This window comes from Ranitomeya variabilis, chromosome 4, assembly GCF_051348905.1.
Source record: "Ranitomeya variabilis isolate aRanVar5 chromosome 4, aRanVar5.hap1, whole genome shotgun sequence".
NCBI lineage: Eukaryota > Metazoa > Chordata > Amphibia > Anura > Dendrobatidae > Ranitomeya > Ranitomeya variabilis.
In genome coordinates, this window is record NC_135235.1 from 104,609,468 (window position 1) to 104,626,395 (window position 16,928).

The 16,928-nt window shown below is 43.2% G+C and overlaps 1 protein-coding gene across 1 annotated transcript in view; it reads right to left on the reverse strand.

Moving 5' to 3' along the window:
- LOC143769950 (uncharacterized) overlaps positions 1 to 16,928 on the reverse strand; it is an 83,404-nt gene that overhangs the window by 15,841 nt on the left and 50,635 nt on the right. The window contains exon 3 of the mRNA XM_077259034.1: positions 3,333 to 3,494. Coding sequence (XP_077115149.1) covers positions 3,333 to 3,494 — 162 coding nt within the window. The remainder of the gene's footprint in view (positions 1 to 3,332; positions 3,495 to 16,928) is intronic.

Genomic DNA, 16,928 nt, shown 5'->3' on the forward strand with positions numbered 1-16,928 from the left:
CTTAGCATTATTTGAGGTCTGAAAGCACTGTTTTTTTTGTTTTTTTGACCATTTCTCATTTTCTGAAAATAAATACAAAATTTAGTGCTTGGAAATTCAGTATTTTATAGAACAAATGAGCAATTTACATTTTACTCAAAAATATACCTATAAAGAGAAAAATCAGACAAACTGAAAATTTTGCAGTTCAATATTGGTCTCTTAATTTTTGCCAGAGCTGTATATTCTCCCCTCACCTGCTGTATCTTCACCCATCCCTTGTAGATTGTTAGCCCTCGCGTGCAGGGTCCTCTCTCCTACTGTACCAGTCGGTGACTCGTTTTGTTCAAGATTATTGTACTTGGTTTTATTATGTAATACCCCTTTTCACATGTAAAACCCCATGGAATAAATGGTTTTGTATTAACAAATAATCTAGATCTAAATATTTTAGATCATTGGCAATCAGTACATCAATACATTTTCAGAGGAATACAAAATATCAGCAACATCTATGAATTGTAATGCTGGCCATACACATGAGAGATCTTTTGGATGAACTCTCTTTATGCCTACACATCTCTACAGACTCCCCCTATGCCCATGAGCACACAGATTTTCCTGAACAGTTTTATGTTTTCAGTGGGGAAAGAGGAAATAGCCACTGACTCACACCTCTAGCAGCATCTGTCGTTGATATTCCAACTACCGGATCCTTTTCTCCCCTGCCATCATCAGGAAGCAAGGAAGCATCCATACGCATCGGAAGGTCATTACATTCAGCTAGCTTTTGAATAATGTGTATGCGTCACAGGTTTACCGCGTCAGATAGGAGCCAGAAGGAACTGATTACTCCTGCGCTGATTAGAAGCTCTTTATCTTTATATTAAATAATGCAGATTTCTTTTAGCAGTGCAGGGGTTAATCTGCTTAGTTCAGAGCTCTTGGAAGTTTTCCTGCATTAAGGCTCTCAGCTGTTCACTGTTGGCCACTTTTATCTCCTATATAATCTGGGCTCTGGCAAGCACTCATTGCCAGAGCTAGCTCATGCTACATGGTTAATAATTGGTAGTTGGAGACTGTTTGAGAAGGCATTTGGTGGATTTATCTGAGACTGTTGCTAGGTTTTGGGTGTGTGCTCATTTTCATTGTTGACCCCATCCTCCACTCCCCAGTGTTTACCTCTGTTGTTTGTGTGAGTATATTTGTATTATTGGCATTTTCCTTTATCCCTGTTCGTATTACCTTGTTAGTCTGGTTGGTGTCTGGTAGGGTGCTCTGTTGTGATCCGCTTTTTGGGCTCCCCTGGTGGTGGCTGGTGGTACTGGAGGCTTGTGTGTGCTTTTCTCCCTCAGCTCACCTGTTTCCATCAGTTTTGGGAGTTCCCTATTTAGCCTTGCTCTCCAGTCACTTCCTTGCCGGTCATCAGTTTTTCAGCTGACCGTGAAGTCCTCTTTTGTATCCTTCCTCTATCTAGTAAGTGGACCTCGCTTTGCTAAATCTACCTTCATACTGTGTATGTCTTTTCCTCTGAACTCACCGTTAATATATGTGGGGGCTACTATCATCTTTGGGGAATTTCACTAGAGGTAAGCCAGGTCTGTTCCTTCCTCTTCCAGGCGTAGTTAGTTCTCCGGCTGGCGCGTGGCATTTAGGCAGCCGTAGGAATGCTCCCTGGCTACTGTTAGTTGTGTGGTAGATTTAGGTCACGGTCAGCTTGAGGTTCCATCACCCGAGAGCTAGTCTGTTATTTGGTGCTTCTGATGTTCCCATGCCATTGGGGAATCATGACAGTGCTCCTAGTGTTAGGGGCAGGGAAGGAGCACCTTGTCAGAGAGTTGTGGCAGTATGGGTGTCTTTTGTCTCACATTACTTGTTTTATAAAGCCTATACATATATTTATACAAATATTAGAGAAACAAAACTACATACAATCCCTAATGTGCAGCTTGAAACCACATGAGCTAGTTCCTGCACAGATAGGAACTTTATACGATGGCCATGTGTTCTCACTTCATTACAGCTGTTTCATCAGTGTGCAATATGGATATCAAGGCTGTATGGCAGGAGCCAGCTGTATAAAAGATAATATATATATGTGCTACATTTTAAGCAGTATCTTATTTTGTGCATTGGTGGTCATGGAAGCCGTGTAATAACCCTTGGAACAAAATCCAAGTATTTATTGCAGAAGAAACAAACCACTTTATTGGGATTTGTGATGCAATGTTGCATAGGACGTCTGTTTTAAAAGGAATGCCAGTGAATTTCACCCCACCCCAACTATTTATATGCCCATGTTGCTTTTTTTAAGATAAGTTTTGTAATACCTTTACATGGCCAGTCCGTTCCTCCATTACTGAGAAATTTACATTTCAATTGATAAGCATATCTGGTAAGGCTGGCTCAGTGGTTAGCACTGCAGCCTTGCAGCGCTGGAGTCCTGGGTTCAAACCCCACCAAGGATAACATCTGCAAAGAGTTTGTATGTTCTCTCCGTGCTTGCTTGGGTTTCCTCCGGGTACTCCGGTTTCCTCCCACATTCCAAAGACATACTGATAGGGAATTTAGATTGTGAGCCCCAACGGGGACAGTGAGGATAATGTGTGCAAACGGTAAAGCGCTGCGGAATATGTTAGCGCTATATAAAAATAAAGATTATTATTATAAGCAAATGAGGCTGAAGAGCTATTTGTAGATCTCAAGCCTCTGTCACTTCACCTGTATTTCCCACCCAGCGCTGCCTGCTCCTGCTTGGCTAACTTCATGCCAAGGAGTTCTTAGTTAAACAGGAAGAAGTATCCCTGTACAGTGAATAAAGCTGGAGTGATAATGGCTCCAACCTCATCTGCATATCATTTCAAACGTTGATTTCTCAGTAACAGAGGAACAGACTGGCCACATAAAGATATTGCTGGACTTGACTTTGAAAGAGCTACATGTGCATATAAAAAGTTTGGAGAGTGAAATCCTGCTGACAGATTCACGTTAAAGGGAACCTGTCACCTGAATTTGGCGGGACCGGTTTTGGGTCATATGGGCGGGGTTTTCGGGTGTTTGATTCACCCTTTCCTTACCCACTGGCTACATGCTGGCCGCAATATTGGATTGAAGTTCATTCTCTGTCCTCCGGAGTACACGCCTGCTCAAGGCAATATCATTCCCTCCACCAGTATATGAACATCCAGATATTCTCTCCTGTGCAGGGCTACTCATAGAAGTCACAATTTGGAGACCTCATTTTCACACCAAGTCACACATCTTGGGCCCGCAATCCAAATATGGCTCCCAAGCTACAGGTTGAGAACCCCAGCTCTACAGCAGACAGTACAGTAGACCTTCACGCTTCTTACCTCTTTCATTTGTTTTACTCTATCTTCCTTTTGTAATGAGAAGACTTGCTTCTGCAGTTTCAGATTATGCTCTTGAAGCTGTCCTATTTTTTCTATTAGTTGACAAATGTGTTCCAAATATCCAAGACCAGATCCGAGTGCTTTCTCTGCTCCCTGGTTGACCTGCAAATTATTTTAACAATTAAGTTTAAAATACGTTTTTCAAAACATATTGAATAGGATACAAATTATAGGTGGCATATTCTTCTTAGATTCATATTGGTTTAGAGCAGCTTGTTCCCCCTTCTGGCACACAATTTTATATTTTGTTTTACTCAATTTTTTTCTTCAATCCTGTTCCACCAAAGCTTACCTAAAGGGCTGGTCCCACTATTAAATATTATTTTAGTTTGTTGGATAAGGTAAAACCTGACACATTTATAAAAAAGTATTCTTGTGTCTAGACATTGATGCTTTATACTTATTGTGGCACCTGTTATGACCCCAATGGCGAGGGTCTCAGAGGAACGTGGAAGTCTGCAGAATACAAAAATCCAGCTCATAGGGCAGTGGTAACTGGGTTGACCATATATCTACTCCTAACGCCAACACTAGAAGTAGCCGGGGATCATTCCTACGTTGATTCTAGATGACACGCGCCAGCCGGAGAATCTAGCTACCCCTAGTAGAGGAAAACAAAGACCTTTCTTGCCTCCAGAGAAGGGGACCCCAAAGCTGGATAGAAGCCCCCCACAAATAATGACGGTGAGGTAAGAGGAAATGACAAACACAGAAATGAACCAGGTTTAGCACAGAGAGGCCCGCTTACTAATAGCAGAATAAAGAAAGGTAACTTATATGGTCAACAAAAACCCTATCAAAATCCACACTGGAAATTCAAGAACCCCCGAACCGTCTAACGGTCCGGGGGGAGAACACCAGCCCCCCTAGAGCTTCCAGCAAAGGTCAGGATATAGATTAGGAACAAGCTGGACAAAAATACAAAACCAAAACAAATAGCAAAAAGCAAAAGGCAGACTTAGCTGATATAACTGGAACCAGGATCAGTAGACAAGAGCACAGCAGACTAGCTCTGATAACTACGTTGCCAGGCATAGAACTGAAGGTCCAGGGAGCTTATATAGCAACACCCCTAACTAACGACCCAGGTGCGGATAAAAGGAATGACAGAAAAACCAGAGTCAAAAAACTAGTAACCACTAGAGGGAGCAAAAAGCAAATTCACAACAGTACCCCCCCCTTAGTGAGGGGTCACCGAACCCTCACCACGACCACCAGGGCGATCAGGATGAGCGGCATGAAAGGCACGAACTAAATCGGCCGCATGAACATCAGAGGCGACCACCCAGGAATTATCCTCCTGACCATAGCCCTTCCACTTGACCAGGTACTGAAGCCTCCGCCTGGAGAGGCGAGAATCCAAGATCTTCTCCACCACGTACTCCAACTCGCCCTCAACCAACACCGGAGCAGGAGGCTCAGCAGAAGGAACTACAGGCACAATGTACCACCGCAACAAGGACCTATGAAATACATTGTGAATAGCAAACGACACAGGAAGATCCAGACGAAAAGATACAGGATTAAGGATTTCCAATATCTTGTAAGGCCCAATAAAACGAGGTTTAAATTTGGGAGAGGAGACCTTCATAGGAACAAAGCGGGAAGAAAGCCATACCAAATCCCCAACGCGTAGTCGGGGACCCACACCGCGGCGGCGGTTGGCAAAGCGCTGAGCCTTCTCCTGTGACAACTTCAAGTTGTCCACCACATGATTCCAGATCTGCTGCAACCTATCCACCACAGAATCCACCCCAGGACAGTCAGAAGGCTCCACATGACCCGAAGAAAAACGAGGATGGAAACCAGAGTTGCAGAAAAAAGGCGAAACCAAGGTGGCGGAACTAGCCCGATTATTAAGGGCAAACTCAGCCAACGGCAAGAATGTCACCCAATCGTCCTGATCAGCAGAGACAAAACACCTCAAATAAGCCTCCAAAGTCTGATTAGTTCGCTCCGTCTGTCCATTAGTCTGAGGATGGAAAGCAGACGAAAACGACAAATCAATGCCCATCCTACTACAAAAGGATCGCCAGAACCTGGAAACGAACTGGGATCCTCTGTCTGACACAATATTCTCAGGGATGCCGTGCAAACGAACCACGTTCTGAAAAAACACAGGAACCAGATCGGAAGAGGAAGGCAGCTTAGGCAAAGGAACCAAATGGACCATCTTGGAAAAGCGATCACATATCACCCAGATAACGGACATGCCCTGAGATAGCGGAAGATCAGAAATGAAATCCATGGAGATATGTGTCCAAGGTCTCTTCGGGACAGGCAAGGGCAAGAGCAAACCGCTGGCACGAGAACAGCAAGGCTTAGCTCGAGCACAAGTCCCACAGGACTGCACAAATGACCGCACATCCCTTGACAAGGAAGGCCACCAAAAGGACCTGGCCACCAGATCTCTGGTGCCAAAAATTCCCGGGTGACCTGCCAACACCGAGGAATGAACCTCGGAAATGACTCTGCTGGTCCACTTATCCGGGACAAACAGTCTGTCAGGTGGACAAGACTCAGGCCTATCAGCCTGAAATCTCTGCAACACACGTCGCAGATCCGGAGAAATAGCTGACAAGATAACTCCATCTTTAAGAATACCAACAGGATCAGCGATTCCAGGAGCATCAGGCACAAAGCTCCTAGAAAGAGCATCGGCCTTCACATTCTTTGAACCTGGTAAATACGAGACAACAAAATCAAAGCGGGAGAAAAACAATGACCAGCGGGCCTGTCTCGGATTAAGGCGTTTAGCAGACTCGAGATACATCAGATTTTTGTGATCAGTCAAGACCACCACACGATGCTTAGCACCCTCGAGCCAATGACGCCACTCCTCAAATGCCCATTTCATGGCCAACAACTCCCGATTGCCCACATCATAATTTCGCACGGCAGGCGAAAACTTCCTAGAGAAAAAGGCACAAGGTTTCATAACAGAGCAACCAGGGCCTCTCTGCGACAAAACGGCCCCTGCCCCAATCTCCGAAGCATCCACCTCAACCTGAAAGGGAAGTGAGACGTCAGGCTGGCACAAAACAGGCGCCGAAGTAAACCGGCGTTTCAACTCCTGGAAAGCCTCCACGGCAGCAGGAGCCCAGTTAGCTACATCGGAGCCCTTCTTGGTCATATCCGTCAAAGGTTTCACAATGCTAGAAAAATTAGCGATAAAACGACGGTAGAAGTTAGCGAAGCCCAAGAACTTCTGAAGACTCTTAAGTGACGAGGGCTGAGTCCAATCAAGAATAGCTCGGACCTTGACTGGGTCCATCTCCACAGCAGAAGGGGAAAAAATGAACCCCAAAAAGGGAACCTTCTGTACACCAAAGAGACACTTTGAGCCCTTGACAAACAAAGAATTTTCACGCAAAATTTTAAAGACCAACCTGACCTGCTCCACATGCGAATCCCAATTATCAGAAAAAACCAAAATATCATCCAGATAAACAATCAAAAATTTATCCAGATACTTCCGGAAAATGTCATGCATAAAGGACTGAAAAACTGAAGGCGCATTGGAGAGCCCAAAAGGCATCACCAAGTACTCAAAATAACCTTCGGGCGTATTGAATGCGGTTTTCCATTCATCACCTTGCTTAATGCGCACAAGGTTGCACGCACCACGAAGGTCTATCTTGGTGAACCACTTGGCACCCTTAATCCGGGCAAACAAGTCAGACAACAGCGGTAAAGGATACTGAAACTTGACAGTGATCTTATTTAAAAGCCGATAATCAATACAAGGTCTCAAAGATCCGTCCTTTTTTGCCACAAAAAAGAATCCCGCACCAAGAGGGGAAGAAGACGGACGAATATGTCCTTTCTCCAGAGACTCCTTGATATATGAACGCATAGCGGTATGTTCAGGTACCGACAGATTAAACAGTCTTCCCTTAGGAAATTTACTGCCTGGGATCAAATCTATAGCACAGTCACAGTCCCTATGAGGAGGCAGTGCACTGGACTCAGACTCACTGAAGACATCCTGATAATCAGACAAATACTCCGGAACTTCCGAAGGCGTAGAAGAAGCAATAGACACAGGCAGGGAATCCTCATGAATACCACGACAGCCCCAACTTGAGACTGACATAGCCTTCCAGTCCAGGACTGGATTATGGGTCTGTAACCATGGCAGCCCTAAAACAACCAAATCATGCATTTTATGTAAAACCAGGAAACGTATCACCTCGCGGTGTTCAGCAGTCATGCACATGGTAACCTGTGTCCAATACTGCGGTTTATTTGCTGCCAATGGTGTAGCATCAATACCCCTAAGAGGAATAGGATTTTCTAATGGTTCAAGAGTAAAACCACAGCGCTTAGCAAATGAGAGATCCATGAGACTCAGGGCAGCACCTGAATCTACAAACGCCATGACAGGATAAGATGACAGTGAGCAAATCAAAGTTACAGACAGAATAAATTTAGGTTGCAAATTACCAACGGTGACAGGACTAACAACCTTAGCTATACGTTTAGAGCATGCTGAGATAACATGTGTAGAATCACCACAGTAGTAGCACAAGCCATTCCGGCGTCTATGAATTTTCCGCTCATTTCTAGTCAGGATTCTATCACATTGCATTAAATCAGGTGTCTGTTCAGACAACACCATGAGGGAATTTGCGGTTTTTCTATCACATTGCACCGAATTAGGTGTCTGTTCAGACAACACCATGAGGGAATTTGCGGTTTTGCGCTCCCGCAACCGCCGGTCAATTTGAATAGCCAGTGCCATAGTATCATTCAGACCTGTGGGAATGGGAAAACCCACCATAACATTCTTAATGGCTTCAGAAAGGCCATTTCTAAAATTAGCGGCCAGTGCACACTCGTTCCAATGTGTCAGCACGGACCATTTCCGAAATTTTTGGCAATACACTTCAGCCTCGTCCTGCCCCTGAGACATAGCCAGCAAGGCCTTTTCTGCCTGAATCTCAAGATTGGGTTCCTCATAAAGTAAACCGAGCGCCAGAAAAAACGCATCAAGATCAGCCAATGCCGGATCTCCTGGCGCCAGCGAAAAAGCCCAATCCTGAGGGTCGCCCCGTAAGAACGAAATAACAATTTTTACTTGCTGAGCAGAATCTCCAGATGAACAGGGTCTCAGGGACAAAAACAATTTACAATTATTCACGAAATTCCTAAACTTAAACCTGTCTCCGGAAAACAGTTCAGGAATCGGTATTTTAGGTTCTGACCTAGGATTTCTGATAACATAATCTTGTATGCCCTGCACACGAGTAGCCAGCTGGTCCACACTTGTAATCAAGGTCTGGACATTCATGTCTGCAGCAAGCATAGCCACTCTGAGGTAAAGGGGAAAAAGAAAAAAAAAAAAAAAAAACTCAGAATCTTCTTTCTTATAATCCCTCTTCTGCAATGCATTAAACATTTAATACTGGCCTGGCAAACTGTTATGACCCCAATGGCGAGGGTCTCAGAGGAACGTGGAAGTCTGCAGAATACAAAAATCCAGCTCATAGGGCAGTGGTAACTGGGTTGACCATATATCTACTCCTAACGCCAACACTAGAAGTAGCCGGGGATCATTCCTACGTTGATTCTAGATGACACGCGCCAGCCGGAGAATCTAGCTACCCCTAGTAGAGGAAAACAAAGACCTTTCTTGCCTCCAGAGAAGGGGACCCCAAAGCTGGATAGAAGCCCCCCACAAATAATGACGGTGAGGTAAGAGGAAATGACAAACACAGAAATGAACCAGGTTTAGCACAGAGAGGCCCGCTTACTAATAGCAGAATAAAGAAAGGTAACTTATATGGTCAACAAAAACCCTATCAAAATCCACACTGGAAATTCAAGAACCCCCGAACCGTCTAACGGTCCGGGGGGAGAACACCAGCCCCCCTAGAGCTTCCAGCAAAGGTCAGGATATAGATTAGGAACAAGCTGGACAAAAATACAAAACCAAAACAAATAGCAAAAAGCAAAAGGCAGACTTAGCTGATATAACTGGAACCAGGATCAGTAGACAAGAGCACAGCAGACTAGCTCTGATAACTACGTTGCCAGGCATAGAACTGAAGGTCCAGGGAGCTTATATAGCAACACCCCTAACTAACGACCCAGGTGCGGATAAAAGGAATGACAGAAAAACCAGAGTCAAAAAACTAGTAACCACTAGAGGGAGCAAAAAGCTAATTCACAACAGGCACCCCCTGGAGTTCTTTTAATTTCCACTTATATTCCCTCTTACCAAACGCTCCCCTCTCCAATCTGTCCTGAATGCTGCAGCCAGGATCATATTCCTCACCCATTGTTATACCGATGCCTCTACCTTGTGCCAGTCATTACACTGGTTACCCATCCACTCCAGAATCCAGTACAAAACTATTACCCTCATCCACAAAGCACTCCATGGCTCAGCACCACCGTACATCTCCTCCCTGGTCTCAGTCTACCACCCTACCCGTGCTCTCCGTTCTGCCAATGACCTGAGGTTAGCATCCTCAATAATCAGAACCTCCCACTCCCGTCTCCAAGACTTTTCACGTGCTTCGCCAATTCTTTGAAATGCACTACCCAGGTTAATACGATTAATCCCCAATCCCCACAGTTTTAAGCGTGCCCTAAAAAAGCATTTGTTCAGACTGGCCTGCCGCCTCAACGCATTAGCCTAACTATCCCTGTGTGGCCCATTAACCCCTTCACCCCCAAGGGTGGTTTGCACGTTAATGACCGGGCCAATTTTTACAATTCTGACCACTGTCCCTTTATGAGGCTATAACTCTGGAACGCTTTGACGGATCTTGGCGATTCTGACATTGTTTTCTCGTGACATATTGTACTTCATGTTAGTGGTAAAATTTATTCGATATAACTTGCGTTTATTTGTGAAAAAAATGGAAATTTGGCGAAAATTTTGAAAATTTTGCAATTTTCCAACTTTGAATTTTTATGCCCTTAAATCACAGACATATGTCACGCAAAATACTTAATAAGTACAATTTCCCACATGTCTACTTTACATCAGTACAATTTTGGAACCAAAATTTTTTTTTGTGACGGAGTTATAAGGGTTAAAAGTTGACCAGCAATTTCTCATTTTTACAACACCATTTGTTTTTAGGGACCACATCTCATTTGAAGTCATTTTGAGGGGTCTATATGATAGAAAATACCCAAGTGTGACACCATTCTAAAAACTGCACCCCTCAAGGTGCTCAAAACCACATTCAAGAAGTTTATTAACCCTTCAGGTGTTTCACAGGAATTTTTGGAATGTTTAAATAAAAATGAACATTTAACTTTTTTTCACACAAAATTTATTTCAGCTCCAATTTGTTTTATTTTACCAAGGGTAACAGGAGAAAATGGACCCCCAAAGTTGTTGTACAATTTGTCCTGAGTACGCGGATACCCCATATGTGGGGGTAAACCACTGTTTGGGCGTATGGCAGAGCTTGGAAGGAAAGGAGCGCCATTTGACTTTTCAATGCAAAATTGACTGGAATTGAGATGGGACGCCATGTTGCGTTTGGAGAGCCCCTGATGTGCCTAAACACTGAAACCCCCTACAAGTGACACCATTTTGGAAAGTAGACCCCCTAAGGAACTTATCTTGATGTGTGGTGAGCACTTTGACCCACCAAGTGCTTCACAGAAGTTTATAATGCAGAGCCGTAAAAATAAAAAATCATATTTTTTCACAAAAATGATCTTTTCGCCCCCAATTTTTTATTTTCCCAAGGGTAAGAGAAGAAATTGGACCCCAAAAAATGTTGTGCAATTTGTCCTGAGTACGCTGATACCCCATATGTGGGTGTAAACCATTGTTTGGGCGCATGGCAGAGCTTGGAAGGGAAGGAGCGCCATTTGACTTTTCAATGCAAAATTGACTGGAATTGAGATGGGACGCCATGTTGCGTTTGGAGAGCCCCTGATGTGCCTAAACATTGAAACTCCCTACAAGTGACACCATTTTGGAAAGTAGACCCCCTAAGGAACTTATCTAGATGTGTGGTGAGCACTTTGACCCTCCAAGTGCTTCACAGAAGTTTATAATGCAGAGCCGTAAAAATAAAAAATCATATTTTTTCACAAAAATGATCTTTTCGCCCCAATTTTTTATTTTCCCAAGGGTAAGAGAAGAAATTGGACCCCAAAAAATGTTGTGCAATTTGTCCTGAGTACGCTGATACCCCATATGTGGGTGTAAACCATTGTTTGGGCGCATGGCAGAGCTTGGAAGGGAAGGAGCGCCATTTGACTTTTCAATGCAAAATTGACTGGAATTGAGATGGGATGCCATGTTGCGTTTGGAGAGCCCCTGATGTGCCTAAACATTGAAACTCCCTACAAGTGACACCATTTTGGAAAGTAGACCCCCTAAGGAACTTATCTAGATGTGTGGTGAGCACTTTGACCCACCAAGTGCTTCACAGAAGTTTATAATGCAGAGCCGTAAAAATAAAAAATCATATTTTTTCACAAAAATGATCTTTTCGCCCCCAATTTTTTATTTTCCCAAGGGTAAGAGAAGAAATTGGACCCCAAAAAATGTTGTGCAATTTGTCCTGAGTACGCTGATACCCCATATGTGGGGGGGAACCACTGTTTGGGCGCATGACAGAGCTCGGAAGGGAAGGAGCGCCATTTGGAATGCAGACTTAAATGGATTGGTCAGCAGCCGTCACGTTGCATTTGCAGAGCCCCTGATGTACCCAAACAGTACAAACCCCCCACAAGTGACCCCATATTGGAAACTAGACCTCCCAAGGAACTTATCTAGATGTGTTTTGAGAACTTTGAACCCCCAAGTGTTTCACTACAGTTTATAACGCAGAGCCGTGAAAATAAAACATCTTTTTTTTCCCACAAAAATGATTTTTAGCCCCCCAAATTTTTATTTTCCTAAGGATAACAAGAGAACTTGGACCCCAGAAGTTGTTGTTCAATTTGTCCCGAGTACGCTGATAACACATATGTTGGGGTAAACCCCTTTTTGGGCGCACGGGAGAGCTCGGAAGGGAAGGAGCACTGTTTTACTTTTTCAACGCAGAATTGGCTGGAATTGAGATTGGACGCCATGTCGCGCTTGGAGAGCCCCTGATGTGCCTGGACAGTGGAAACTCCCCAATTCTACCTGAAACCCTAACCCAAACACATCCCTAACCCTAATCCCAACGGTAACCCAACCACACCCCTAGCCCTGACACACCCATAATTCTAATCCCAACCCTAATCCAAACGTAAATGTAATCCAAACCCTAACTTTAGCCCCAACCCTAACTTTACCTCCAACCCTAGCCCTAACCCTAAACGTGACTGAAATACGTGGCACTGAAATACGTGGCACTGAAATACGTGATACGTGGCACTGAAACACGTGGCACTGAAACACGTGGCACTGAAATACGTGGCACTGAAATACGTGATACGTGGCACTTAAATACGTGGCACTGAAACACGTGGCACTGAAATACGTGGCACTGAAATACGTGGCACTTAAATACGTGGCACTTAAATACGTGGCACTTAAATACGTGGCACTGAAATATGATATACGTGGCACTTAAATACGTGGCACTGAAACACGTGGCACTGAAATACGTGATACGTGGCACTGTAATACGTGTCACTGAAATACGTGGCACTGAAATACGTGGCACTGAAATACGTGCAACTGAAATACGTGGTACTAAAATACGTGCAACTGAAATACGTGGTACTAAAATATGTGGCACTGAAATACGTGATACGTGGCACTGAAATACGTGATACGTGGCACTGAAACACGTGGCACTGAAATACGTGATACGTGGCACTGAAATACGTGGCACTGAAATACGTGGCACTGAAATACGTGGCACTGAAATACGTGGCACTATGACTGTCAGAAAATCTTCATTAAACGGTTAGGGGTGAGGTTAGGGGTAGAGTTAGGGTTAGGGTTTGGATCCCTTTATCACCTTGATGGTGGTGTGTGGCTTTTCAGTGTGTTTTCTGTTTTTTTTCGATAAAAATGCATGCGTTTTTAACGCAAACAAACGCATGTGCTTAAAAACGCAAGAAAATACTGCAGGTTGTATTTCTGAAAATGAACGCATGCAGAAAAAAACCGCATCCGTTTGAAAACGCGACCAAACGCGTACAAAAAAACCGCATGCGTTTTCAATGTTAAATATAGGGAAAAAACGCATGCTTTTTTTGTGCAAAAAACGCTGCAGACAAAAACGCAAGTGTGAAACCAGCGACGCTTTTTATAGCAAAAAAGTTTTTGCGTCTCCACATTTTGAGACCTATAATTTTTCCACATTTTGCTCCACAGAGTCATGTGAGGTCTTGTTTTTTGCGGGACGAGTTGACGTTTTTATTGGTAACATTTTCGGACACGTGACCGTTTTTGATCGCTTTTTATTCCGATTTTTGTGAGGCAGAATGACCAAAAACCTGCTATTCATGAATTTCTTTTGGGAGAGGCGTTTATACCGTTCCGCGTTTGGTAAAATTGATAAAGCAGTTTTATTCTTCGGGTCAGTACGATTACAGCGATATCTCATTTATATCATTTTTTTATGTTTTGGCGCTTTTATACGATAAAAACTATTTTATAGAAAAAATAATTATTTTGGTATCGCTTTATTCTCAGGACTATAACTTTTTTATTTTTTTGCTGATGATGCTTTATGGTGGCTCTTTTTTTGCGGGACAAGATGACGTTTTCAGCGGTACCATGGATATTTATATCAGTCTTTTTGATCGCGTGTTATTCCACTTTTTGTTCGGCGGTATGGTAATAAAGCGTTGTTTTTTTGCCTCGTTTTTTTTTTTTTTTTTCTTACGGTGTTTACTGAAGGGGTTAACTAGTGGGGCAGTTTTATAGGTTGGGTCGTTACGGACGCGGCGATAATAAATATGTGTACTTTTATTGTTTTGTTTTTTTTTATTTAGATAAAGAAATGTATTTATGGGAATAATATATATATTTTTTTATTATTTATTTAGGAATTTTTTTTTATTTTTTTTTACACATGTGGAAAAATTTTTTTTTAACTTTTTTACTTTGTCCCAGGGGGGGACAATACAGATCATTGATCTGGCAGTGTGCACAGCACTCTGCCAGATCGACGATCTGCTGTGCAGGGCTGCAGGCTTACCAAGTGTCTGCTCTGAGCAGACACTCGGTAAGCCACCTCCTTCCCTGCAGGACCCGGATGCCGCGGCCATCTTGGATCCGGGACCTGCAGCCAGGAAGGAGGTAGGAGACCCTTGCAGCAACGCGATCACATCGCGTTGCTCCGGGGGTCTCAGGGAAGCCCGCAGGGAGCCCCCTCCCTGCGCGATGCTTCCCTATACCGCCGGTACACTGCGATCATGTTTGATCGCGGTGTGCCGGGGGTTAATGTGCCGGGGGCGGTCCATGACCGCTCCTGGCACATAGTGCCGGATGTCAGCTGCGATAGGCAGCTGACACCCGGCCGCGATCGGCCGCGCTCCCCCCGTGAGCGCGGCCGATCGCGTATGACGTACTATCCCGTCGGTGGTCATAGGGGCCCACCCCACCTCGACGGGATAGTACGTCTGATGTCAGGAAGGGGTTAAAAAAACTTAAACCATAATCAGGTTCCTCGCATCATGTTCTCATACATTTTATGCAGTTAATAGCCCTCTATGTCTGGTCTATACTGTTACATACTTAGGCTGTTAACTGGTTCATGCAGCTTTACATGAACACCTGATCCTTACACTATGGCTGGTCCGAACAACGAAAGCAATTGTCACTATACACCTCTCGTGTCTCCCCTTTTTCCTATAGATTGAAAGCTTGCGAGCAGGGCCCTCATTCCTACTGGTATCTGTTTTGAACTGTGATTATTGTTATGCTGTAATGTCTATTGTCTGTACAAATCCCCTCTATAATTGTAAAGCGCTGCGGAATATGTTGGCGCTATATAAATAAAATTATTGTTACAATGTCCAACTAATATGTCCATTGCTGATGAGAAGATTATTCTTATGGACTGGTCTGTGCAATATCAGTGATCACCTGCCAGGGTGTACAAAAAAAACAGAGAAATTGCTGACCGGTAGCACATCACCGACTTACACATATGAGGTGCTGCCAAGAACGATAATTCTAACTGTGGCATGAACAATCCAATCATTTGTTTGTTGGGTGATCCCTGTCATGTGTACACAAGCGTTCTAATGAACACTGGTTCCCAATTATTGTCTTATCCAAATAAATCTTAAAAGAGGGCCTTTCACCAAATTTTTCATGTTGAATTGGACACAGGATGTAGTAGTGGCTGCAGAGCTGAATAAAAATAATACATTAACACCCACTTGGATTTAAGAACGTTATCAGACAGTTTTCACTGGGGGCGTGTTTAGTGTTACCAGCATATGATTGAACAACATCATAAAAGGGGAGGAAGTACACATCTCCAGTGAAAACTGTCTGATAACAGCCATTGGTGTTAAGTGCCAAATAATTTGATTGCTAATATTTCTGTAACGGAGAGGCTAAATAAATAAATAAATGTTTATTTTACTTTTTAGCCCCTATTACATCATCTGTCTAGTTCAACATTAAAAATTTGATGACATGTCCTCTGTAAAGAACATCTGAGGATTGTAAGCATCTCAAGGGAAGAAAGTTATTTACATGGGGAATTAATTACATTTACAGATATTTTTTCCCAAGCTGGAATTCCACTTGAAGTAATGTCTATTGTTATCCTTTAGTTACCTGTCTTACAATCGAGAGGCACAGAGGAAGGAATGGACAATCATACTAGTCCTTTTTACAAATCAAATCCGTTTCCTTTTTGTGAAGGAAATATTTGCCCTTCAACATTCAACTAAGTATTACAACAAGGTGTTTCTGTGAGTTGTCAGAGGAGGAAAGGATCACTGCTTTTAACCAGATAAATAGTGTTAGAAGGTTACATCAACAGAAAATGTGTAATGATGCATGGCGATTGACCTCATGGCTGAATTCTAGCTAGAAGCAAGATTTACGGTACTCCTGTGATGTGTAGGTCAAACACACTATATTTTGTCAGCTTTACCTATGAGCTAACGGATAGTAATTCCCAGCCCAATATATTCTAGTCACCTGTATTTTTTAAAGTGTATTTAATGAAGCACCTTAGGTTTGCTTTTCTCTAAAACAATAGATTCAGGTCCATCCAGGATAAAAATCTGCAGGAATCTGACAAAGGTCTGATACAGTATCGAGAACACATTTGCTCATACAGACTTTTACACAAAATAAAATTTTAAAATTTTATTTTGGGTTAAAAATAATTATGTTTTTATAGCCAAATACTGGTGGGCAACTAATCCTCAATTGGGAAATGAGATAATTAGAGGTCTGAATAACACTATACTGATGGAAAAAAAGATACATATTAAAAGTGGAGAAACAGGTAAATTTGGTAAGCAATGGGGCAACTAGATTAGATGCCCTGGGGTGGTATCTGGCCAGTTGGTGAGAGATGTGTTTTTTAATTTTTTTGAGATTTAATCTCAATTGTTTTTTGGTCATGTTGTGCACCAGAA